At 33.9% G+C, this 25,015-nt stretch overlaps 2 protein-coding genes across 3 annotated transcripts; both read right to left on the bottom strand.

Annotated features, from left to right (window-relative positions):
* Positions 1 to 2,389: 2,389 nt before the first annotated feature.
* On the bottom strand, positions 2,390 to 5,638 carry LOC118735834. Its single transcript, XM_036465810.1, has 2 exons — positions 5,336 to 5,638; positions 2,390 to 5,253 (listed from the first exon to the last, which is right to left on the bottom strand). Exons 1-2 carry the CDS (start codon positions 5,393 to 5,395, stop codon positions 4,084 to 4,086), a joined length of 1,230 nt encoding a protein of 409 aa, XP_036321703.1. The 5' UTR covers positions 5,396 to 5,638; the 3' UTR covers positions 2,390 to 4,083.
* Positions 5,639 to 10,861: 5,223 nt separating this feature from the next.
* On the bottom strand, positions 10,862 to 13,820 carry LOC118735836. Of its 2 annotated transcripts, none has more exons than XM_036465817.1 (2): positions 13,705 to 13,820; positions 10,862 to 11,917 (listed from the first exon to the last, which is right to left on the bottom strand). In XM_036465817.1, the coding sequence occupies exons 1-2, from the start codon at positions 13,756 to 13,758 to the stop codon at positions 11,039 to 11,041; spliced, it is 933 nt and encodes a 310-aa protein (XP_036321710.1). In that variant the 5' UTR covers positions 13,759 to 13,820; the 3' UTR covers positions 10,862 to 11,038. The 2 variants fall into 2 exon arrangements, with proteins under 2 accessions (XP_036321710.1, XP_036321709.1); XM_036465816.1 differs by lacking the exon at positions 13,705 to 13,820 and adding an exon at positions 12,023 to 12,160.
* Positions 13,821 to 25,015: the final 11,195 nt, after the last annotated feature.

Here is a 25,015-nt window from a genome sequence, read left to right as displayed (position 1 = left end):
ATGAGTATACCGATAAAAGTAAATACGGAGATAGAGGAAGAAAGATTAAAATAAAGGTAATTATAGAGAAAATGATATAGACCGAGACTCAATCTGGGGACTATTTCGGAATTTTAGAGATTTTCGGAATTCTCGAGACTTATCGATATAATAATCATTATTTTATCGGTTTTTTTATTGATTTTGCTGTCGATATTTTCGGAACTTGTCGATATAATAAAAGATATTTTTTAACGATTTTGTTATCGATATTTTTATTGATTTGGTTATCGATATTTTTATTGATTTTGTTATCGATATTTTTATCGATTTTGCTATCGATATTATTTTAGATTTCGTTATCGATTTTTATATCGATATTATTATCGCTTTTGTTATCGATATTTTTTCTTAGTGTGTGCTTTCGTTTTTGACTAACCATGCCACGTATGTATTCTACATTTGAATTTAGCGGCTGTGTCTCCGATACAGCCTGCAGACCAAGACGCTAGACTGTTCCTTTTATATTTTGTATAAAAATATCTTATCTTTCAAGCCATGAATGTATGATAATATCGTTTACCTGCATACATTAGGCTCTTGCAAAAGGCCTTAAGTTCAGAAAATACAACGGTGTAAAAAAAAGTGCAGCCCTTCGAAATTTAAATAAATTTCATGAGCATAATAAAAGTACTTTTAAAAGAAGGGAATGTGGCAATGGTCAGGATGAAGACTTAAAATTTTGTTGGTAATACTGGATTGCCAAGTTACAGTTATTAGTCGAAAACCACAGCTGTTTGTAGTTATCAGATATAGTACATACAAAAAACTACCATATACATATGTACGGTGGCCAGATTTCGGTTGACAAAAATCGGGACATTTGCAATGCATCAAATCCGAACATACAATTTTGTTTTTAGAATAAAAAGACAAAAAATCTTTTAATACAGTTTTATTTAAAATAAAACAAAGAGAAACAAACTTGAAAAATTATCGCAAAAATGTATACACACAATATATACGGTGGCGAGAATATAAATAGGGAATAGACATTTTGGCCGGTTTTGGCCACTTTTCTTTGTTTGAAATTTTTAGTATTATTTTCTATGAAAGATAGAGTAATATGTACAAAGGAACAATGTATACTAAAATTTAAAAACTTTGAATTTTTAACAAATGTTGATAAAAATTGCAAACATTTTAAACAGATTTTTCAGAATTGTTTGAGTAATTGTTTGTTTGTAAAGAACAAGTCTGAAGTAGCTTGGACTTACCGCTGCAAAGTATATTCGATATTTATTATTTTTTTATTAATATTTATTTTTTTGCCACAGTATATACAGCTTATAATTTTCAAATCCTTGATTTCTTTGAGAGAATTGGTATTATTTTTTATAATTTTACTAAATTCAAGTTAGAACCATTTCATGAAAAAAAAAACTTTACAAATAAACATAACAACCTTAAAAAAAATGCAGCCAAGATTGATAGACTGCAATATAGGGAGAGTACAGAGTTTGACAGAATGCTGGCTATGTTTATGGTCCCCATATAATCAATGTTTTTGTGATGACGAATGTGCTACCACGTTTGTAAGAAAAATTGTTTTTGGGTCAGAGTACAGGAAAACTCTTAAATTAATAAAGAAAACATTGGAAATCGGGACATTATCGGTAAAAATATGAAAAATCGGGACACTTATACGTCCCGACTTTTAAAAAATATCCAGTGGGACGATTTTTTCAAAATCAGTACTGTCCCGCCAAAATCGGTACGAATGGTCACCGTACCAATACGACTCCCTACAAGCGTTTTCTTTTCTCAGTGCAAATGCTGCCTCATTATATGGCAACATTTCCTGTGCCCTGGAAAAGGATTTCAAAAATAACAAAAAAAAAAATATTAACTTAAAAACTCACGATTCCACCAACTAATTTGCAACTTACAGTGATGGAAAAATTATAACCGCACCACATATTGACAAGTTTAAAAATTTTTTTTTGTTATTTAATTTTAGTATTTTTTTGAATAAAAATATAGTTAATGTTTTAACAAACAACGTGTAATATACAGCTTTTATTAAATTTCTTAGAACAATTTTGAGTATTTTTTTACGCATTTGCTTCCATATAACGAATAAACACAATTTATTTTTATATGGAATAAGACCGTAACAACTTCGACAAACAAAAAATCAGCGGTAATTTTTATCCATTTGAAGCTTGCACTTTGTTATACTAACTAAAATAACTAAAATTAATTAACAAAAATAAATAATAAATAGTAAAATTTCTTAATATGTGGTTCGGCTATAATTTTTTCGACAACTATATTTCAATAATTTCAATAAAATTACACAACTCACTTCCACTAGAACATACAAATTTAGTTTAATTCCATTAAATTAAAATGATAACCTTTATAGGATCGAAAAATAGAAATCTAAAATAACAATCAAAATCTGACCGAAAAAAAATTAAAATCTAAAAATAACGATTATGCTTAACCAGCGACCACCGGTTAATTATGATTTTTGTTATAAAGATCATAGCCGTTGCGGTCCCTTATTTTAACAAGTGTAGAAAATGTTGCACTTTTATCATACAAACACCATAAGCGCTTTTATAAATATCTACCACTATGAAGTTTACCATAAGCGATTTTTTTTTTTTAAGATTAAATACATTTCTAGTCAGAGCAAAACTGCTAGCCAGTAAAAAAGACTCAAATTAAGAAATATAATGTATTTTCGCAATTAACGCTTTACATCGCATCCATGAAAAACACTTACAGTAATCAGGTCAGTTCTGTTATTTCACTTTAATTTGTGACTCGCCACTTTAACCAATAACTGCTTTTATTTGCAATGAATTCTTAGCTATTCAGTGTAAGAAGAAACTGTTGTTAAACTTGTAATGTATTAAATAGAATTTTATTTACATAAATAGTAATACTTAAAGATATTTTATAGCACATAGAGCCAATTGTGTATATATTTATGTAGGTATATTAGCGTGGGCCGAAAATCCGCCTATTTTAAAAATTCCTCTGGTTAATAGAAAAAATATGGTTCATTAGGCTCTGCAAAAAATCTATGCGAAAAGTAAAAAATTTCGGTCAATATTTTAGGCTCGCCCAAGTTCAATATGTTAAAAAAAACTCTTAGCTTATTTCGATTGCCAATTTAATTACCTACAAAAAAGGTTAGTATACCAAATAGTGTAGAACTAATGCTTTCAGATATAATTGCAATCTTAAATAAATAAAAAATTGTATGTAATTTATTTATTAATTTAGAATTTTTATTTATGGGTGAAAAATATTTAATAAACTCAATTCTTCACAAAAAAGTCCTTTTTTGTTAAGAAAACACAGTAATTTAATGTTTTTTCATAAAATGTTTGATCAACCCAAATTTAAATTTTTTTGTTATAAACAATTTATGTCCATCACGTGAACCCCACGTTTTTAATTTTATGAAATTAAAATCAAAAAATTGCTATTAAATTAGCTCTAAATTTCTGATTTTTCAATTATATTGAAAGTTAACATAAAGACTGGAAAATTGATTTTATTAAAAATTTATTAAAAAAACACAATATATGTATGTAAGTGTGTTTTCTTCACAAAAAGGACTTTCTTGTGATAAATTTAATTTCTTATATAATGAGTAATTTATAAATTATTTTTCGCACATAAATGAAAAAAAAACTGAAAAATTTAATAATTTCACTAAAATTACAATTATTTTCGAGAGCATTAGCCCTAAATAATTTGGTATGCTAACCTTTTTTCTAGAGCATTAAATTTGCGATCGTAGGAAGCTAAAAATAAAAAAAAAAATTTTGAGCACATTGAACTTATATGGACTTGGACGAGCCTAAGATATTGATCAAAAATCTTCATTTCGCACATATTTATTTTAGAACATAATGAACCATATTATGAAAGCGAATTTTCGGCCCACGCTAATGTATATGTATGCATTTAGTTACTTTACAAAGCTAGACATGTTTTAGTGATTTTTAGGGTTTTTCTATTTTAACCGGAAATTTCATAAACCAAAATCTATTAGGAAACTTCACCTACGTACATGCCCATCTACTCATCGTAGTACTTTCGCTGACTCTTACAAAGCTTGTATATGCTTTCGCCTCTATGAATATACAAATTTTTACAATTCAACCACAATTGTTTGAAAATTTCAAAGTGCCCTTCAATAGTTTCCTCTATCGAAATACTCTCAGCTGCACTCTTCATTTCGCTTTCCATGCGCACTTCTTTTGCTATGCAGAAGATGCGATCAACGATGTGATCCAGCCATGTTGAGTCATCTTCGCCGTTCATTTCATTGATGCTCTTCAGCGACTTGTAAATAAGTTCACCATCCTCCGTTGTATTGTCATATAAGCGGTTGTCAATGTGCTCGAGTATTTTCGTCAAATCGGCAATATACCATTTGTACTGCTCCGATTCCAGCGACTTTAGTTCATCTAACTTTCTCTGAGCTACTTTTTGCGAATCGCGTATGACTATTTCTGCGAAAATGCTGTGCGTGATATTCGTTGTGTTCAAAGGCAAATTAGGGATGTCAACCACACATAGCGTTTCATTTGGCACACGATCCGTTTCTGCTGTTGCATCAACTGTGCTGTCCTTGGTGTTTTTTGTGGGCGTGTAATTTAGCCAAAATTGTATGAAGACGTTGAAGTGTTGACTGATTTCCTCCTCGATCGTGAAGCTGTCCGCCAAGCCGTCTATGTCTTCATCGGAATTCGCTTTGAGCGCCAGACAGAATATGCGATCAAACATTTTATTGAGCCAAGCTGTCGCATCCTCTGAATTGTCGTGTTTCTCAGTGACGATTTCCCTAATGGCATCGTGCATCACTTGGCCCTCCTGCGATTCATTCACCAATCGCAATTTGTTGATCTTCTTTAACACAACGAAAAAGTAAGAAATATCTGCACCGCTGCCATTGTGACTTTCTTTGAGCTCTCTTAATTTATTTTTAACCACTTGGCGTGAGTCACGCATCAGAACTTTCACGAATATTTTGTAGGTTAGTTCACTAGTTTTCGGTGTTACGTGATCACCGCCCGCTCGAGTGCAGTTACTGCTATTCGCTTCCTTTGACTTCTCCAACTCTTCTGCTGAGCGCCGTGCCTCTGCGGAGAGCGAACGTTCTGCATACTCGGCATTCGTAATAAAGCCATCCTCTTCCGAAGCGTACAGGGCGCTAAAGGAAAGATGCGGGTGCGCTGCCACCGACTGCAAAATAAACCATTGTATTTTTAACTTTTTGGCTATATTTATATATATATATTTTTTTTTTTCTATCACATCATCACACCTGTATTGCCAGTAGACCTATTAGCGGCAGAAATAAAAATACGCGCTCCTGTGCCTTCATTTAGCTTTTATTTGGTTTATTTATTGCTTTAAATTCTGAACCTCAACTGACACTGAACTTCTGTGATGGCTTAACTAGCATTTTATATCTCGCGCGAAATTCTCATTTAGTTGAAAATATGTACTAATAATTCAAATGTTCCTACATTTTTCTCGCGTTAATTGACGCCATGCTATAGCTAAAATTAAATTTTCCGGGTTTCTTTGCTTTCCATGAATTTCATGGTTCCATTGTTCACATTGTGTCATGCTTATAAATATTCAAATTAATTAAGATTATTTAGTGAGCTTTACAAAGTGTAGGCGTTGGACCGTTCCTATTAAAAGTATCAACAAAATAATCACTTTTGCTTTTAAGTTGATTAGGCGTAACGAATGTGATGCGATGAAAATATGTGTCGTTAATTGTTGTTATGCGAACATAAATAAGAATAGGCATACTATAAACAAATTCTCACAGTCTCATCCTCCAAAAGGCAGGCAAGGCAGTACAGCCGGGGGACATACATATACCATTCACAAGTGTCAACTATGGTTTTAGGCGAAAATTTATCTAGCTGATCTACCTAGGTGTGGAGGATATCTGCACACCTTCGGGCTATTGTTAGACATCCGACGAGTTGCTCTAGGGTGTTCTGAAGGAACACCTCTGCTGTCTATGGCGTTGGGTCTCAAGTTCATTTAGAATGAAGAAGAATGTTATTCTTCTTATTTGGCACTACAACCGTTGTCGGTTTTGGCGGAGACCAAGAAGCTTCTCCAACTGCTTCTGTCCTGTGCGAATTTGCGCCAGTTGGTTATCTCGAGCGCAGACATGTTCTTCTGCACTTGGCCCTTCCATTGCGTTCGAGAGCGCCCTTTCTTTCGTTGTCCACTCATGGGTGCCGAGGCAAAGGGTCTTTTCAACTGAGCGCCGTCATCCATGCGTACATTATGCCCAAGCCAGCGCAATCGCTGTATTTTTATGCGCTTAACTATGTCCATGTTGTTAAGAAGCTCGTACAGTTCGTCATGCCATCTTCTCCGATACCCATCGTCTCCGAAAATAGGGCCGTAGATCTTACATACAATACTTCTCTCGAAAGCCCCCAAAGCCTTCTCATCTTTGTTCGACATCGTTAAAGTTTCTGCGCCTTATAGAAGGACGGGCATGATGAGAAATTTGTAGAGCGTGATTTTCGTTCGTCGAGAGAGGGCTCTGCGTTTCAATTGTCTACCGAGCCCAAAGTAGCACCTGTTGGCAAGAGTTATTGATTTATGGATGTTTCGATGCTGGTGTTTGGTACTACTGACCAGTGTTGCCAGAACATTTTGGACGAACCGGCTAAATTGACAAATAAAACCGGCTAAAAACGGCTAAAACATATCAACTAAATTTCACATGTTTTATTTAAATAAATCACGAGTAAAAAGACTATTTCTTGGAGAGAAGTTACAAATTCGAGCCGGAAAATATTTTGCCAGCAAGAATTTGCAATTAGGAAAAATATATGATTGTGGCACATGGTTGGATTTTTTGTCGACGATAATTTTAATAAACAAGTTCGTTAAATTTAAAAATTTACAAACTGGAGCGATTTTAAAATGAAAAATGTAAGTTAATACTTGTTTACTTAATTAATTTAGTTAATTCCAATGATTTGAAAGGTACTCGGCAAAAAAAAACTGTATTCTTAATCGGAATGCAATCTCAACCACAGTCGATATAGTAAACCCGACAAAGAAATTCAAACGTAAGTTGAAGAAAGTCGGACTGACAAGATATATACACGTAGATCCTGTTTTTGGCCCCTCTGAACAAATTTTTAAAAATCCAATTTTTAGAAATCCCTTCAATTCTGATGTAAAATATGATGCCAAAAGACTGCAGATCTCCCATTTGGATGACCGGTCATATGACCAGCAGATCTCTCGTAGGATTCCCAGAGAGTTTTGCTTTACATAGAAATTTGTGCTCTTTTATTTTCATTTTGACTCACTTCAGTGTTGGTTCCTTTAATTCAAGTTGTCATTCGGTTTTTGGAATTTAAATAAGTTCTCAGCAAAAAAGTTTGTTTAAAAAAATACATATGTGTACATAGTGCTTGAAAATATCAATTTTTCCCTTACCATAAACCTTTGGGAGGGGCAAAAATAATGTTTTGTAATTTAGGCAGAATTGAATATCGGCTATCTGGGAAGACAATATCTACATGTAATATTTATTCTGTTTGTTGGAACTATATCCAAACACAAACGCATCTGAAGTGTCTTAACAATGAAACAATTTCCTATTTTCTAAGTTTGCGAATAAAACTTCACACTTAAAATTCAGACATTTATAACAAACATTTTATGAAGAAAATCCCTTCTTCGTTTAAAATAAAAATAAGCGAAATCGGCCCAATTTCATACAAACCTGCCTGACATGAAAATTTTCTCCACGATAAGGCCATTTCTAACAGATTTTGGGTCGCTTAGTCAAAAATGGAAACACATATACATATTTGAAATTTAAGAAGCAGAATTTAAGAAACAAGGTAAATAGCAAAATCGGCTGAAAACGGTTAACTTTTTCTGCAAAACGGCTAACAAATCGGCTGCCGGCTAAATCGAAATTTCTCCGGCTGTTTGCTATCGCAACCGGCTAAATCTAGCCGGAAAACGGCTAAAATGGCAACACTGCTACTGACTAGCATGTTCCGTGCCGCGGCGAAGTCGATCAGTCTCTCTCCGTTGTCGGAGGTGTTGTCATCGTCCTTCTCTTCCATCGGGCGGTCACACAAAATAGGCTGTTGTTATTAAATTTCGCCTTTATGCGGATTGGGGCGATTCGCTCACTGAAGGGCGTGAAACGGGAGACAAGGTGTCGGAGTCTCCGCCCAACCACAAATTCAACACCAAATTTGTGCGCCGTCTCATAACAGCTATAGTAGATTTCGCATGCTGTAGATTTTTTGAAGCCATGCCCCGTCCATCGCATTTCTTGACCTGTGGTGATGTCAGCCTGGTATTTTGTGATGACATTTAGCAATTGAATAGAGGCACCTTTCCTATAGAGGGTCCGGACATTCCAAGTGCATATCCGTAAATCATAGTCCTTGTTCCGTTTGCGGATGTCGTCAACGAGCGGAGATGCAGTTATCCAAGGAATTTTTTAGTCTTTTCATTGGATATATTTTTTTACGTGGCGGGTCCCAAGCCCAGCGCACAACCATTGCTGGAGTGGATGGTTTTTCCACCGGATACACATTTGTAAAGCGGGCCGCTTGTACAGAGAACGCGAACGTGGACGCACGAGTCGGGATTGAGTAAAGCCGTGCCACTGTAACTGCATAGCTAGCGCTACGACTATACCCTATTGCACTCCAGTGAAGAATAGTAATGGGTACTATATGGGAACGAATATGTTTAACGCTGACGGACTTCGACTAACCGACATCTGTAGCATGAGGTTGTATCATAAAATGATCCATAAAATTACGAAGCCCCTCCGGGTTAAGGAACGAAAAACTAGATCGATCATGTATTTCATCTCCATTTACTCAAATTTTTGAAAAAGCTATAACCGACAAGGTACCCTTTATGTAAGTGAATTCCGAGCAAGTCCATCATCTAAGTGCCAACTTAATTGAAATTAGGAGGAGGTCTTTAATTGTAACCCAAAGATTAAGTAAATGCAAATGCAGTCTGAAAAGATCTAATTTTGATATCTTGTCAGGCTGTTGCCATAGCAACAGGAATAAATTCCGAAGATAGGATGATACTTATACTAGTTGGACCATGCCCCTTAACATCGCGCACTAAAAAACGTCGATAATCCATTTCGTTTGACCCAAAGTGAACGAATCCATACGGCACTACGTGCTTGACAGGGGGAAACCTTTCAACTCTACGCCGACTGCATGTAAGGTTCTCGCACGATGAAATTAGTGCACGCATTTGTACTAAAAAAGGAGGAGGTTATCAGTTCGTCGGAATATTTTTTTTTTTTTTTTATGTATGTTACCGCATAACTTTGGACCACGTCAACCGATTTCGATAATTCTTGCATCGGAAAGGTAGTGTCTCAGAGGTGGTCCCATACTAATCTGGTTAAGATCCGATCAGCGGATCATGAGATATATATATATATATATTTTTTTTTTATATGGGAGTTGAAGTCGGTTTTTTTTTTTTTGCTAAAAATTACTAGTATTTTTTCTGTTTTTGTGTTTTCTTAGTTACGAAAAAGCATCCGTAAAGTGCAGAACCAAATAGAATTACGAAGAAAATGTATTCAATTCGAACATTTGAAAACACATTTATAAAGCGGCTGTAGCTGAGTGTGCAGAGATGCTTGCCGTGTTAATTGCTAACTTTCAAAAGAAGCGGGTTCAAATCCCGCCAGGGGCAACCTGTAAAAATGATTATAACATTTTTTTTTTTGTATATCCGAATTATGAAAAAGCGTCTGTGAAGTGCAGAATATACACGTATTCAAACGAAAAAATCAGCCATTAAACATTAAAAAAAAGTGAATTTTTTCCAACAAAAAAATTATTGAATACACCATAAAAAGGCAAATTTCAGGTATTTCGGTAAAAGTTAAATTGTTTATAAAAAAACGCTAATTGTCAAATTACACTGGTTTACAGCAAATATTTTTGATGGATGCCGCTATCAAATTCCTATAAAGAATTGCTCGCTGATTCTGAAAATCGACTTAATTTTTTATTCTATGGTTAGGTTTTCAAGATATTTTCAATTTACCTGAATAACAGCTTTAAACAAAAAGTGGTTACACTTTTTCACGTATATCTTACGAACCAATTTAACAATCTTAATATGAATTATAGCAAATGAAAGCTAACAAAACTCTACATCACTTTTCGATAGGTCTGATAGTTTCTGACAAATTAATTAATCAATCCAGATTGTTTTTTTTTTTTTGATGAATATATTAAAAAAAAAAACACTTTAACAGAAGAAAAATTTAAAAAATAACAGGTTCTGTGTCAAATTTTTGCCCTTGTGCTAAAGCCTGTTCTGTTATAAAAAAATCAAGTTACTAATGAAGAAAATCGATGGATAAATAAAGAAGGAATGAGTGGTCAAATAAAAATGCGCAAAGATTTTTTGTATGAAATATGTGCACCCATCAGGCATTGAAGAATGCCGTTAAATATACTTAGATATGGAAAAATCGATAACTATGTATATCGATAGCGATTAATTTATTGACTTAGCATTTACGCACGTGGAACACCAAAGGCAGTTTTGTTTTCTAATGAAAGGGACATAAAATTCGCGTCGAAGCCTCAGACAACTGTCTGCTGCTAGCCATAAATTATAATGTTCGGATGCGCATATTCAAATGTAAAGCTACATACGTACGTTCATAAATCATAAGCGCTCGTGGCGCTCACCGTTCACTGTAAGTGACCAATTAAAAATTAATTAGATGTACGTCATTTTAACAGTAAAATAAACTGGTTGTTGTAAGGTTATAGAGCAAACGTGTGTTTATTTAGGTTCTTTTCAAGCGAAAAACAAATTGGAATAATAAAAAAACAACAAAAAAATTCTTTCAACAGAAATATACGAGCGTAAATAGTGATTAACGGAAACAAGATTACAAGAACTCCAAGCATTTATACGTACAAGAAAATTTTATAAATAAATTTCAAAAATCATAATAGCTCAAGAATTCTCTAAAACAACTCCATTTGGCATTAGTATCACCTCTGATGAAACGTCTGTGCAATTCTACCAAAGCCGTCTCCATCACTCGTTCCCAGGGTGTCAATGCGGTGATAAAAGTGTTAAATTCTTTGCCAAATCTCTCCATTAAACTAAGCACTTTATCGTTCAACTTATGGCGCAAATCCATCCAACCAACTTTTTCGAGCACTTGCCCGAGTGCCGGCGGCGCATCGATAGGGTTATTGAACTCAGTATTCAAATCGGCGACTATGTCGGAGGCCTCCTCACCACCATCGAATTCTGATGCTTGATTTTCCAAATCGATTTTTTCGAATTCCCTCAATGCTTTCTTCACTTCAGCAATTTTTTCTCGGATACTTTCACTTTTCTTGGGTAGCACCTCCAATTCTGTAAGAATATTCTCGATGGTCGCGCGTGTTAGGCCTACGAGGTAGCTCTCATACGCACGCATGCCATCCCTGGCGAATGCATACAAACTTTGACGTCTTTGAGTTAAACTCAAAGGTTTCGTAGATGAAGTTTTATGTTTTTTATTATGTTTAGTTTTATGTTTAGACACTTTGGTAGTTGTGGTAGGTGGTGCGGTAGATGTAGAGGTAATTTCGTCTTGTTCTATGGAGCTTTCCTCGCCTCTGCGTGGATCAATGCCCGCATGCTCCGTTAAATCCAATGAATTCGTCTTCCTGGGATTTGTAGGTACGCGTCGTCGAGAATCGCTTCTATCCTCTGAATTATCGTCTATGCCATTTAATATAGCACGCAGCTCTTCGGAAGCGCTGCAGTCGGGATCGCTTACATCTGAAGATGCATTAGCGTCATGATAACGGGATTCTGTCAGCTGCAAGGGATTAAGTGCATACACTTAAGTGCGTACCGTATAAGCTTGTGGATATGCGTAAGTGTGTGCCTCTCTTTCTCTCTCTCTCTCTCTATTTTATCTCACCTGAATAGCGGCACAAGCCGAAAATACTACGAAAATACCCCAAAACTCGACCATTTTTATATTAACTAGTTGCTAGTATCCTTTGCTTGTTCGTTCGTTTGGAAATGATATTTAACAACTAAAACGCAAGCGAGCAATGCGCAATTCTTATATAGATACGTATGCATACTCACTCATACATATTTAATCACTTAAGTAATCGTTTTTTAACATCTCATTACCATTTCTATTTAATTTGCGATGGCAATATGAGCTTTGACATAAACAAGTTTTGTTCTGATACAACTTTTCTTATTAAATAGTTATCACATGGAGTGTTTCCCGCATTATCTGTTGGCAGTTATTTTTTGAATTTCTATGCACGTAGACACATACTCGTTAAAATGAGAGCCTATTTATTTGTTTAGTACATTTCACTCAGGAAAAAAAGTCAGCTTAATATATTTCTCTCAACACATGATCTGGTTGACGCAACTAAGCTCTTTTCTCAGTGTATCCAGTGTTTGGCCAAGCATAATACTTGGTCCATTTTAAAACATCCGCCAAAATTTTCGACTAACTTCGGGGTTATTTTTTAATTCATCCACATTAAAATTATGTACGTCTAGAAGGCGGGTTTCTGTAAAAAAGATGTGACGAAAATTGCAATTCCGTGAAAAACTTCTCAAAGTAAGCTTTCCAACTAGGGAGACCTGTTTCGCTTGTATGGTGGTCGACCCGGTCTAATGTACATAAGTATGTATTGGTGATTAAAAAACTTGTTTTTTATAGCCTTAACAAATTTATGAAGACCAATTAATTTTACTCATAAAACCATTAGCACAAGTTTTCGGCCGATATAGCAGCTCTACACTGAGAAAAAAGTCAGCTAAATACATCTATTCATCTCAACACAGGATTTGGTAACTATAATCAAACAATGTAACTATTAACAACTCATGTCTCGAGAGAAAGTCGAAACACTTTCCATAGGTCGTTTTCACCTCTTTCTGTGGCTTCTCGCCTCAAAAAAGCGTTCGGCAGAATGCAATCTACGCGCAGGAAAAATTTCGTTTATCCTCAGCCACCCATGCGCACTTTCATTCTCCGATTGTTCAATATCGTTCCACGGATTTTACATATATATGATTTATCGTGTAACGAACTCTTTTGGGTGATCTAAACGTAAGAAAAGTATTGGAATGATAAAGTAAGAACTACGTCACCTTGTCACACCATTGACTTGCGAACTGTGTAGAACACCAACTTTTACAACTAAAATTATATTTATTTATTTTTCATAAGTTAATACTTGCTAGACATTGTCAAAAATCGGTTAGCATGACTTTCACTAAATTTCTAAAGCTACAAATACATTTAAATATATTTAAGTACGTTTACACTCAGTCTTCTCCCGCACTGCTGGAGTTCTCCTCCTGCGGCCCACAATTGCACAAAATATGATACAAATCCTTTTGCACTGAATTGACATTGGCAAAATTTGTGAAAACACGTAGATTCGGATCATTTTTGACGTTGGCAGTGGAAACAGCGCTCACTTGATTATTTATCACAAGTCCCTCAGGGCGCGACTCAGCTAACTACAACACAATTGGATAGAGAGTGAGAGAGAGCGAGAGAGAGAGTGTTTGAAGTTAGTTTGAAAGTGTTAAATTAGGTGCACTAAGTACCCTGGTAAGTACCTGTAAACTCAGGAAGACACACAGCAGCAGTGTAGCAACGCAAAGTTTCGCCATTTAAAATTAATTAATTTATTTTTTTATTCTAGAAATGCTTGATTGCGTGAAAGCCAGTCGAGTTAAACTGATGCAGCGCGCTTGAAGCAAAGAGCTTTTTATACAAATTTGTATAAGGTTTTGTTGTGTGCAATTTCAATAGAACTTATCAATTAAAATTGAGCATCGAACATTTGTCGGGTGAAAAGCGTAAAACCCCTAAGATTAGCGTTGTTATTAAAATGACAAAATTTCATGGAAATATTTAGGTACGTATGTATGTATGTACATGAGCAAGTTTTAGGTAAGACGCTTCCCCTAACTACATAGTAGGCTGATAGCTGGAGTAAACTCTTACACCTCGCATTAACTTGGCAGCAGCTGTGCGCCACGAGACGCAACACATGCCGCTGATGCGATTGCAATGGGAAATTTCAACGCGCGCTCAACATCAGCGCGATAAGCAAGAATATTGCTTTATGTAAAGTTAGAAAAGCAGTTGGAGCAAGGGGGAGGGCGGAAATATTAGATGTACACATGTAAAACTTTATAATCCAATCAGCGAGCTGACTTGTAAAATAATTGCATCTTTTTTTTACGACGAAATAGGTATTAATTGCATTCAGCGTATTGCCGCGGGTTTCTTCACTTCTTTGGTGTTTACTATGTATGTATATTATTCTACAATATGAGTGCTAGTTATGCTGTGCACGCTGGCTGTTGTCAGGAATGAGTGACTCGAAGTTGGTATAAAATAATTTTCTTCTTTTTTGTCGAATCATTTGGGCACTACATCTGACCTAACAAGCATTGACCACACCATAAATAAGAATGACGAAATCCTGTGTATTATTTCTACTACTAACGGTCTGTCTGATGTTGCAGGTAGGTTTGAGACCACAAGTCTATCGTGCATAATGACTTATAATTTATGACAATTTAATGGAAGGACTATTTGCTTACAGCTAACCGAATCACGACCTCAAACGGAAATTACTATCACCACATCGGTGAGTGCATCGGCGTCAGCGTCATATTCATACAGTGATAATACACGCAGTTTCACAAATGTTGCTTCATCGAGCGTCGTGCAAAATAATGTATTTCATATATTGTTGTCGAGATAAAAAAAAAAAAAAAACTGTGAACTTAAACGATTTTATGTTGATCTGTGACTAAAAATCAGCAAGAAACTCTATATTTATTTCAGTTGTATATAATTTAAGTCTTGCAATAAAGTATTTTGTGTTAATTACCTACTATTTATTTTTAAACGTTACTTAATTAATAAATCAATGAATTCCATCAATCCAACTGTGTGTTTAGAAAATGGTTTTAAGTGAAACTTCTAATTCAGTATGTGTATGGCGAATGCGTGGACAAAACCGAACGTCAGCGCCGAACGCCGAACAAAGGTAATGTGAAGGACAAAGAGCAACGAAAAAGAAAAATATATAAAATATAGACAAATGTTAAGATTGAGATGAAGGAGAATAAGAAGGTGAAGATGAAAGTTAATACATAGAAGAAATGAAGACAGATATGAAGATGAAGATTAAGATAAACGTGGAAATCAATATGAACTTAAAGAAGATGAGTATAAAGACGAAGAAGAAGATGGAGATGAAGATGAAGATGAAGATGAAAATTAAGATTAGGATGAAGGTGGAGATGGAGAAGAAGATGTTGCTCAAGACAAAGATTGAGATGATGACGAAGATGATGAAGATGGAAATGGAGCTGAAGATGCTGACGAAGATAAGGAAAACATAAAGTAAAGTTAAAGACAGCGACAAATATACATTTCAAAATAAATATAAGGATATAAAGGCAAAAGTAAAAGTAAAGGTAAGGGTAAAGATAAAGGTTAAGCTAAAGGTAAACGTAAAGCTAAAGCTAAAGGTAAAGCTGAAGCTAAATATAAATGTAAAGAGCTCAGATTGAGACTTATATTAGGACTTATGCCGAATTCCCACTTGGCGTGGAAATGTCAAAAAATTTATGCTATTTAAAAAATACTTTGTGAAACGGAAATAATTACTATTTTTATGAACGTCATATTTTTTAATGCACAACATTTTGTTTCCAAATTTTTTCATATAATGCCTAGTGAAAATTCAGCATAAGATAAGCTTTCAAATAATAATAATTAATATAAAAAGGGAAAAATAAAATTAAAGCTCATTGAAAAAACTTCAACTAAATATATGTACATACATTAGGACTGTGCGATTATTCGATTACTCCATCAAGTTGTTCGGTTAATCAATTACTCGAGTAATTAAATTCAAGAGTTTAATTCTTCTGACAAGCAATTTTAAGTCTAACGTGGATTTTTATATAGAAATCTTTTTTTTTTTTGTAAAAACTGCAGATAGAAGAAGTAAGCTCCTCTGAAAAGGAGAGACCACATCCAAAACAACCTTTTTTTAGAGCTACCTTATTGCTGTTGCAACTCTCGGTTGAGAGCCCTAGAAACCACAATACATTTTGACGACACCATAGCAATGGCAGTACTACTTAATAAGGTGGAGCGCTAAGCCATTAACTTACGAAAGCTATCCCAACAGAACATGGTAGACCGAAAGGTATGCATCCGAAAGAATTTTGTTACCTCAAACTTGCCTTCTTTAACTCGGTTTTATTTGATTAAAGCGTGTGTATCTCGGCAGCCGGTTCGAAAACACCCTGTCTCAGAAAATGGCTCGAGCACGCTCTAAACTGAAGCGGTAGATGAGATAGGGCGTCTTTGAATCGAATTCTGAAATGGGGCGTTCTTCAATTAAAATCTAAAGTTGGGCGTTTTTGAGCCATTTTGTGAGATAGGGTGTTTTCGAGCCGGTTGCCGAGATATGTAGATCGATCTTCCACTCAGCCGTCGATATGTTTGTATATACTTCATGGGAACCTATTGAAGCTTTTCTGGAATGTTTGGTTTTAAAGTAGTATTATGGTGTGAGCACATTAAATCTTCATATCGCTACCATAGCACATTTTTCAAGTTATCTGCTCATCTTCAGCACGGAATAAATCTTGCAATGGCAAACCTACGAGTATACTTCTGCCATGAAAAAATTTGTCAAAAAAACATAAAAAAATCATAAAATTTAAGTATCCCCATTAGTGTCACAAAATCTAGTGAAATATATCAAAGATAGTTGTAAAGCCATGTAAAATAAGAAAAGAAGCTAACTGGGCGCGTACAACTACTTTGAGTAGTTGAGAAGAGCTGAAGCTTGACCAAAATTTTTTGGATGTGGTGGCGAGCTAAACTATGCAGGACATTACTGATCTAGAATCGATAGACTTGCAGATTATTTCAAAAAGAGGAATTGCGTTTAGAACAGTAAAATTTTGAACTTTTAAATAGTTGGTGTTGAAAAGTTAAATATCCCAGTCGGCAAAATATGGAAAACAGGTAATCGGGTCATTTGGAGCGATACGGCCTCTGTGTTCGATTCTCAAGTTCTCTTATTGTATAGAATGTTTAAGGCTTGAAGGCGTTCCGATTTAGTCTCCCTCAGAAGGAGACAATTAAATTTTTCCGTTATGTGACTTCCGTTGCTCTGGGCTATTCAAGGATCTTCGAATAGGGGTTCTAAAGAGAACGTCTTATTTAAAGAGCCCTATCTGGAAGCATTTAAATATATAGAAACGCCCATAATTTTTTAGACTGCAATCTAACACATACCACATATCGTGGGGCCTGTCACTTATGAGTCTATAAAGTAAAACAAGTTCCTTATGTCTATTTATTTACCAACAAAGCTTAGCTGAGACTTATGCACATTATTGCTCGTTTTGGAAGTACTTAGTTAGAAGGCCGGCGAATGACTTCTACTTATTTTCCATGCTGTTGCCGCTGTCAGTTATTTGTTCCAAATGTTAGTTTTGGAGGCATCTGTGAAAATTCAATAATATGCAAGTATTGTAACTAAGCCAGAAATAAGCCCCAACAAAATCAACTTTGTAGAATCTTCTCAACCAATGTGGTAGCGTACAGTCCTTGGGCATTGAGGAACACATCTATGTACATTTCTGCATTCAATTCACTCCACCTCAGTCTACTCGTACCACAATGCCACCTATTGCTTTTAATTGGCCTTAAATTATGTTTGGACGATTTATACAAACATCGGGGTATGTAAAAGTACTCCCCAAAAGTTGCGTTTTTTAATACTCTAAAAAAATAGAAAATGGTGAATTTCCATTAAAGTCACTTCGACAACAAATTGTTTTTACACTTTTAAGTTAAGATATATCAAAAACCTGCCGGATTCGCTTTCAACGCGAAAAATTACTCGGAAATGGCTATTCACTGTTTAGAGGCAATTTTTATTTCTTGTTGTAGTATGCCGGGTAGAGTTATTTACTGAACAAATTGATAAGCACAAAATAATCTTATGTAAAAGATTATCAAAATAATCGCATAGACAAGCATATAATTATATTTCGCAAATCCATACCGTTATACTTGTGTTACGTACGTCCTAGGAATGTTAATCCCGGGATCCGGCTTTTTTAAGGTCACAAAAATCCCGGGATTCTTGGCAAATAATACCGGGATTTTCGGGACTTAAAAATTTCCTCTCTTCTATTTCTATTGAATTTTTTTTAAATAATTTTTGGAATTAATCATTTCTTTGAAATTACAAACTCCTTTAAAATAAATCCTGACGTCGGCGGGGAAAAATAAAAACGCCATTTCAAATAAAAAAAGTAGGTTTCAAACCCATTCATTTATTTAGTTTATGGTAGGAGAGCTTCTCAAACAATATAGAAGCCCTTTTTTCGATTTAAGTTGTTGAAAAGTAATGAATATCTAAATCCCGGGACTAATCTCGGGATCCCGGTATTGTGATAACGATATACTGAAAACCCCGGGATCGGAAAAAGTTGAAAAATTAACATCCTTAGTACGTACATTCGTACTTTTCTGATTACATGTTTGCACAGAGTTAATCGAAGCGTAATGAACCTAAAATATTGTGGGAAAAATCAATCAAAAATTTGTTTATTAATAATTATGTCATAACATTCTGAAGAAATAAGCGCTTTATTTGCTATTTCTGCGAACAATTTTTGCTGAACACAAACACAAATGCTTACTTGGAAACTATTTACGTGCTGGGTTGAGCTTAGCTTCACTTAGCTGCAAATAGTTGCATTACCTTTAGACGTAGTAAGTACGTGTAAGTTCTTATAAAAAAGTTAATTTTATATGCTTCTGAGATTAGTTGTATTCAACATTTCATAACGAAAACAAGCAGCCATAAAATTGTACTCTGAGATGTCTAAATTTTGCACTGCTATTATTTTGCTCTTATGTGTCTGCCTGATGTCGCAGGTAGGTTTGTGCAATATTTAAAAATATATATTTTTATTGTAATTAATTTTGTATTTTTTATTTGTTTTCACTTTTAGTCCGCTGAATCGCGTCCTCAACATATTTATATTAACACATCATTGAGTGCCACTTCAGTGGCCTCAGTGGATTCGACTGATAGACTGCGTTCTTTCACGAATGCTGCCAGTGCTACTGCTGTGGAAAATAATGTTTATCACATTTTATTAGCACCACAACGATACTGAAAAAAAAAACAATGCTGACATATGATTCAACAGAAAGTGAAAGAATCCGAAAGTGTCCTAGACGTATTTAGTTTTAATTTATTTCTTAACTTCGATGTGATTCATAAATAAATTAGAAATAAAAATTTGTTTGTTGTACAAAAGTATTAAAATAATCTGGCTATTCATTTAAAATTATTAGGTTGTTTACGAGTTTTACGTGGTTGTTAGCCGTGTGCGTGTTTAGGCGAATTATCCTAAGGGTATGTAAATCTTGCACATGACACAACTCAAAATTACACGTTCGCCAGAAAATGCGAAAAACTATTTCTTAGCACATGCTTATCATATGGGCAAGGAAGAATTTACCTTAGGGTTTTTCAACAAATTATAACAAAAATTTATTCCAGCTTTTGCTGAAATGTAAATAAAAGCTCTGTGTACATTTTTATTGTATAATTTCAAAAATGCCAAATTTCGAGTTGTGATGTTTTTAAAATCGTGATATATATATATATATATATATATATATATATATATATATATATATATATCGTCCTGCTAAATAAAGTTAAAAACGTAGCATTCAGTACTATGAGACGTTTGAGAAAAAAAGCTTTTTTATTATACAATATAACAAGTTTCTAAAGAGAGAGATAGAGAGTTTAAAAAGCTCTGCACGCATGTAACTTGTTGCGAATGACTTATCTAAGACAAAGTTGGCCAAATAGAGCTTTAACGTTCTTCTTGTCCTAGTAAAACTATGATGCACGGGTTAAGAGCTCTCTACACTCGTCACTCAAATATATATATATATACATGTTTATTACTTATAAAAAGCTTAACAAAGCGCTACACGCGTACGCGAGAAATGTGATCTACATCTCATGTTGCTTTCTCATGGCTTGAACAACCAACTATATATAACGCGTCCATAAAAAGCTTAAGTTAAGTTTTGACGTGAATATCATATACAGGGCAATTCTGGCTAAGATATGTCTTACGTAAGACAAGTAAAATACAGATGACAAGATAGTTCTAGTTTGTTATTCTAGCACAAATGTCTTAAAAAAAAGCTCTCTCGTTCACTTGTACATCACTTAGCTGGCGTCGCTCCAACAGTCTCAATGGCCGAGTGGCAGGCGTGCCATTATAGAAATACCAGTTTGAGCCCCCGGGCAGCGTAGTTTCCTTCTTTTTTGATTAATTTTAATTTTAGGTTTTGTTGTTTTAAAAATTTGACTTACATTGTTTTTTACTTTAATTTCATTTTTAGAAACTTTTTAATTTTTTTCTGTTTTAATATTTTTGTTTTCTTCCTTAATTAATGTTTTTTTAATTAAAAATAATATTATTATAAAATTTTTGGACAAGGGGCGTGATGAAATACTGTATCTTAGTAGACGCTTCACCAATCCTTACCAAACTCGGTTCAAGCCTTGCTTGGGATCCAGCTAAGAAATTTGTTGCAAATCGGGCAACAGGCCACCTCCTATATAAGGGTAATTTACAGAAACACGAAAACTAAGCTAATTGACTCAAAATCGATAATTGCAGAAAATTAGATTGTTATAAATTTTTGGGTTTTGGGCGTGGCTCCACCCTCTTATGACGAAAAATGTGTATGTATCTCGGTATTCGATTTATCAATTTCTACCAAACTCCGTGCATTTAATAACCTTGGTACGAATGCGTAATGCGATAATGCGGTAATGCGATGAAAATTATTCAAATCGGACTAAAATTGCACCGGCTTGTCGTATAACGGATATTTCAATAACTGAGGACGTTCATTTACTCCAAGTTCATACTCTTAACAAAAAATAAGACGTTTAGGTAGTTGATACCTGCATCGGGTATATGAAATTCGGTTTCGCCCGTACTTATACTTCTCTACTTGTCTTTTTTTGTTAGTTAAATTTTTTTTAGTTTAGTTTTCTTCAAATTTTTAGATTTATTGTTTAAAATAGAAGAAATATTTGTTTTTCAATTGTATTTGTAATTTTCGAAACTTAGTTTATTTTTTTATTTTATTTTAGTATTTTAAAAAGAAAATTATTTATGTTTTATTTTCATAAAATTTTGTGAAGCATTTTTATGTCGTTTTCTGTTTTAATTTAATTTTGTTCTCTCTTAATTTAATTTTCTTTTAATTTTTAGATGTTATTCTTTTAAAAAGAAAAAAGTATAAATAATTTTGATTTCATTTAATTTTTAGGTTGTTATATAATTATTTCTTTTAATTTTATTCGTATGTCTTTTTTAATTAAATTTGCTTTTAAATTTTCCGATTTTGTTCTAAAAATCATCATATTTTTTATTCTCTTTCTAATTTAATTTTTAGATTTAATTGTTTATTATTTTTATAATCTCATTTAAGTTTTAATTTTATTTATTTTTGCTTTGTTTTCATTTAAGCTATTTATTTAATTTTTTTTATTAATTTTATTTTATTTTTTTAGTTTTTGTTATTTAAAAAGAAAAATATATGTATTTTTTTATTTAATTTTATTTAGAAAAAATTTATTGCTAACAGCCAATTTCACGAAAGCAATTTAAGTTAAAAATGATTTTAATTTGTTTAATTTTATATAGAAATTGACAGAAAATAAAAAATCATTTTCCATTTAAATTGCTGGTGAAACCGGCTGTAATAAGCGAAAAAAATAACGCCAAGACCTAAGAACAGTAAAGAGCTGTCAAGATAGATAGTTTCCTCAAATGACAATTGTCTAACGAAAGACTGTGGTGAGTTGGATGACAGTTGCGATAATCCCCTTGATAGGCTCAAAAAGGCTTTACATGCGTTTTAAATTCAACAATGTTTTACGTTTCTGGGTATATGTTTGCAAAGAGTTCATTGAAGCTTAATGTGGAGAAGAATTAATCAATAATGTGTTTACTAATAGATAATTACATATGTCATTCTCAGAATAGTTTTTGCTAAACACACACACAAATGCATACCTGGAAACTACGTGCTGCGGTGAGCTTATCTACAATTAGCTTTCAATAGTTCCATTATCTTTAGCCGTCATATGTACGTGTAAGCTCGTATAAAATACTTATTTTTATATGCTCCTGTGAATAGTTGTATTCAGCATTTCATTCAGTAAGCAAGCAGCCATAAAAAATTGTATTCCAAGATGTCGAAATTCTGCATTGCTTTTTTGCTTTTATGTGTGTGCCTGATGTTGCAGGTAAGCATGTGTATAAAACTGATTTTGTTTCAATTAATTTTTAATTTAATTATAGTACGCTGAGTCGCGTCCTCAGGATTTTGTTATTGACACCGCATTGAGTGCAACTGCAGAGGCATCTGTGGATGACGCTGGTAATGTGCGCGCTTTCACGAATGCGGCTACAACAGTTGCCGTGCAAAATAATGCTTTTCACATTTTATTATCACAACAACAATTCTAAAAGCAATGCCAATCTATGATTTAAGTATAATGTGAATGAAACCGAAAATATCCTAGACGTGGTATTTGGCTTTAATTTATTTTTAAACTTTGATGTGATTCGTAAATAATTTACAATTATGACTTTTTTGTTATGGAAAGGTATCTTAAAAAGTATAAGCCAAAAGAATTTGTGGTGAAAATACATACTAAGAATAAACAAAAGTACTAATCTAAACTGTGGTGATCATAGTTATTTGCTAACGCTGCACGAACTTGCAGCCAGGACTTCCATTCCCTTTTATTCAAAATCGTAATTTTAATTGCAGTTTCAGACCGTTGTACCGCGAGGTCGGCTAGTAAAAATCTGCTTTTTATAGATAATAATTAATTTATCGTATGCTTGCGACCGTTTTGACATAAAACGTTCTCACAATTTCACTAAGTCAGAAATATTTATTGAAAAAATACATATATGACATATAACTAACCACCGTGATAGCGGAAAAGACGCAGGTATATATTTTTTTCGGTATAGAACAATCCTACGGGTGAGAGCATAAAAATTCCGACTTTACTTTTTCACATTCATTTTTGGACCACCCTAATGCACATACATAAGACATAAGTACATATACCCACTACAGTCATATCCTAGAAATTTCAAAGTCCTTCAAAAAAATCCTGACGTCAGAGAGAAAAATTAAAAACGCAGTTATACTATATTTGGCTCCTAGTTTTGTGAATACACTTATTGATTTTTTCGTGTGTTTTAAAAATATTTGGTTTTTGTCGCCCGGCTTTATTAGTACTTTATGAGTTGATTTCCTGTTAAGAGCATAGATCTCTGAACAACAACTTACAGGTGTCAATTTACTTTCAAAAATTTCTCTTGCACGCACAACTTGTATGGGACCAAACGCAAATGCACGCAAGGCAATTTAGAGTGACGCAGAAAAACAAATTTAGTAGGAAAGCGCCTTTCACAATAGCAGTAAAAGTATAGACAGACGCCAGCGCTGATTAAGTCCTAGAGGTTATTTCCAAAATTAATTCGGATAAATGGAATTGTCGATGATAACACTGGTAAAAGCAGCCAGCTGTTGCCTATTTGTACAAGTAAGCAAATATGAGTGAGTACTACAAGTCTGTAGGTCCCACGTTCGATCCTCGGTTGGTGCGATTGCCAGAAAATATTTAGTTTGCATTATTTTTTTATTTAATCTGATTTATATGTTTTATTTTCCTTTATTATTTTTTCTTTTGCTACATTTTATATCACATAATTTATTTTATTATAAGTTAATTTAAATTTTTAAAGTAAAATTTTATTAAAAAGGCCAACAACAAGTAACTGAAAATAACGTTAAAAAATATAAAAGTTATATACAGTGGAGGCAAAAATAATAGACTTACCTTACTTTGAAGAGTTTTGGCTATTATTCCATGGTTAATTTTTTTTTAAATATTTTTTTATAAAAGCCTGGCTAGCTATACAACAAACACCATATAAATACCCAATTCAAACTATATACAAAAATTATAAAAATTCGACAACCTTCACCAAATTGTAGCCAATTGAATCTTGCACTTTAAATATTATACTAATTTTTTTAAAAATTTGAAAATCGGGTTTATATGATGATTGTTGCATAACTACCTAGGCTTTTATAAAAAAATACTAAATATAAAATAAGCTAAATAAATATAGCCAATATACTTAAAAGTACGACGAGTCAATTATTTCTGCCGCCAGTGTATGTCAGGGTACAATTTTGATCAGATCAACTGCACCGTTAATCCGCATCAACCCCCCTGTTGGAGGGAAATATACATACAAATCGACCATCATTTAGTATAAGATAATAATGGTAAAAAATATTTTAAAACCTCAAAACTTTGTATTGAGTTTGAGGCCGTTTCTAATGGTGCATATCACTGTGATATAAATTCTACCTATGGTTAAATTATTGTTTTTCCACAAAATTTTTGTTGTTGTTGTAGCAGCATACAAATTCCCCAAAGACTTTTTGGGGAGTGTTGCTGGAGTGACAGTCCTTGGCCAGATATAAATCTGGGTCGTTCCGGTTACGTAGACCCGACTGTCGTGGGAACGCACAAAATTTTTTCATTAGAAACGGCTTCAAGCTCGATAGAAATTGTTGAATATAATGGTTAAAAGGTCATAAAAAAGAATTTTATGTTATCCGTTAAACCTTTTGATTGAAATAGCTAAGGTAACCAGGACCGTGGGGAGAGGGGGGACGTGGCTATTGGGGTTCAAACCCCCCTGTTGAGGGAAATAT

Source organism: Rhagoletis pomonella, unplaced genomic scaffold, assembly GCF_013731165.1.
Source record: "Rhagoletis pomonella isolate Grant_MI unplaced genomic scaffold, Rhpom_1.0 Rhpom_scaffold_00003, whole genome shotgun sequence".
In the NCBI taxonomy this organism is placed as follows: Eukaryota; Metazoa; Arthropoda; class Insecta; order Diptera; family Tephritidae; genus Rhagoletis; species Rhagoletis pomonella.
This window is presented reverse-complemented; position numbering and strand designations above follow the sequence as displayed.

What these genes read in the sequence shown, in the direction of transcription:
- LOC118735834 (XM_036465810.1), bottom strand. Translation starts at nt 5,395, where the DNA reads ATGAAGGCACAGGAGCGCGTATTTTTATTTCTGCCGCTAATAGGTCTA. An exon ending in TAGGTCTACTGGCAATACAG is followed by an intron (nt 5,254 to 5,335) that starts GTGTGATGATGT and finishes TTTATTTTGCAG; the next exon opens with TCGGTGGCAGCGCACCCGCA.
- LOC118735836 (XM_036465817.1), bottom strand. Translation starts at nt 13,758, where the DNA reads ATGGCGAAACTTTGCGTTGCTACACTGCTGCTGTGTGTCTTCCTGAGT. An exon ending in GTGTCTTCCTGAGTTTACAG is followed by an intron (nt 11,918 to 13,704) that starts GTACTTACCAGG and finishes AATCCCTTGCAG; the next exon opens with CTGACAGAATCCCGTTATCA.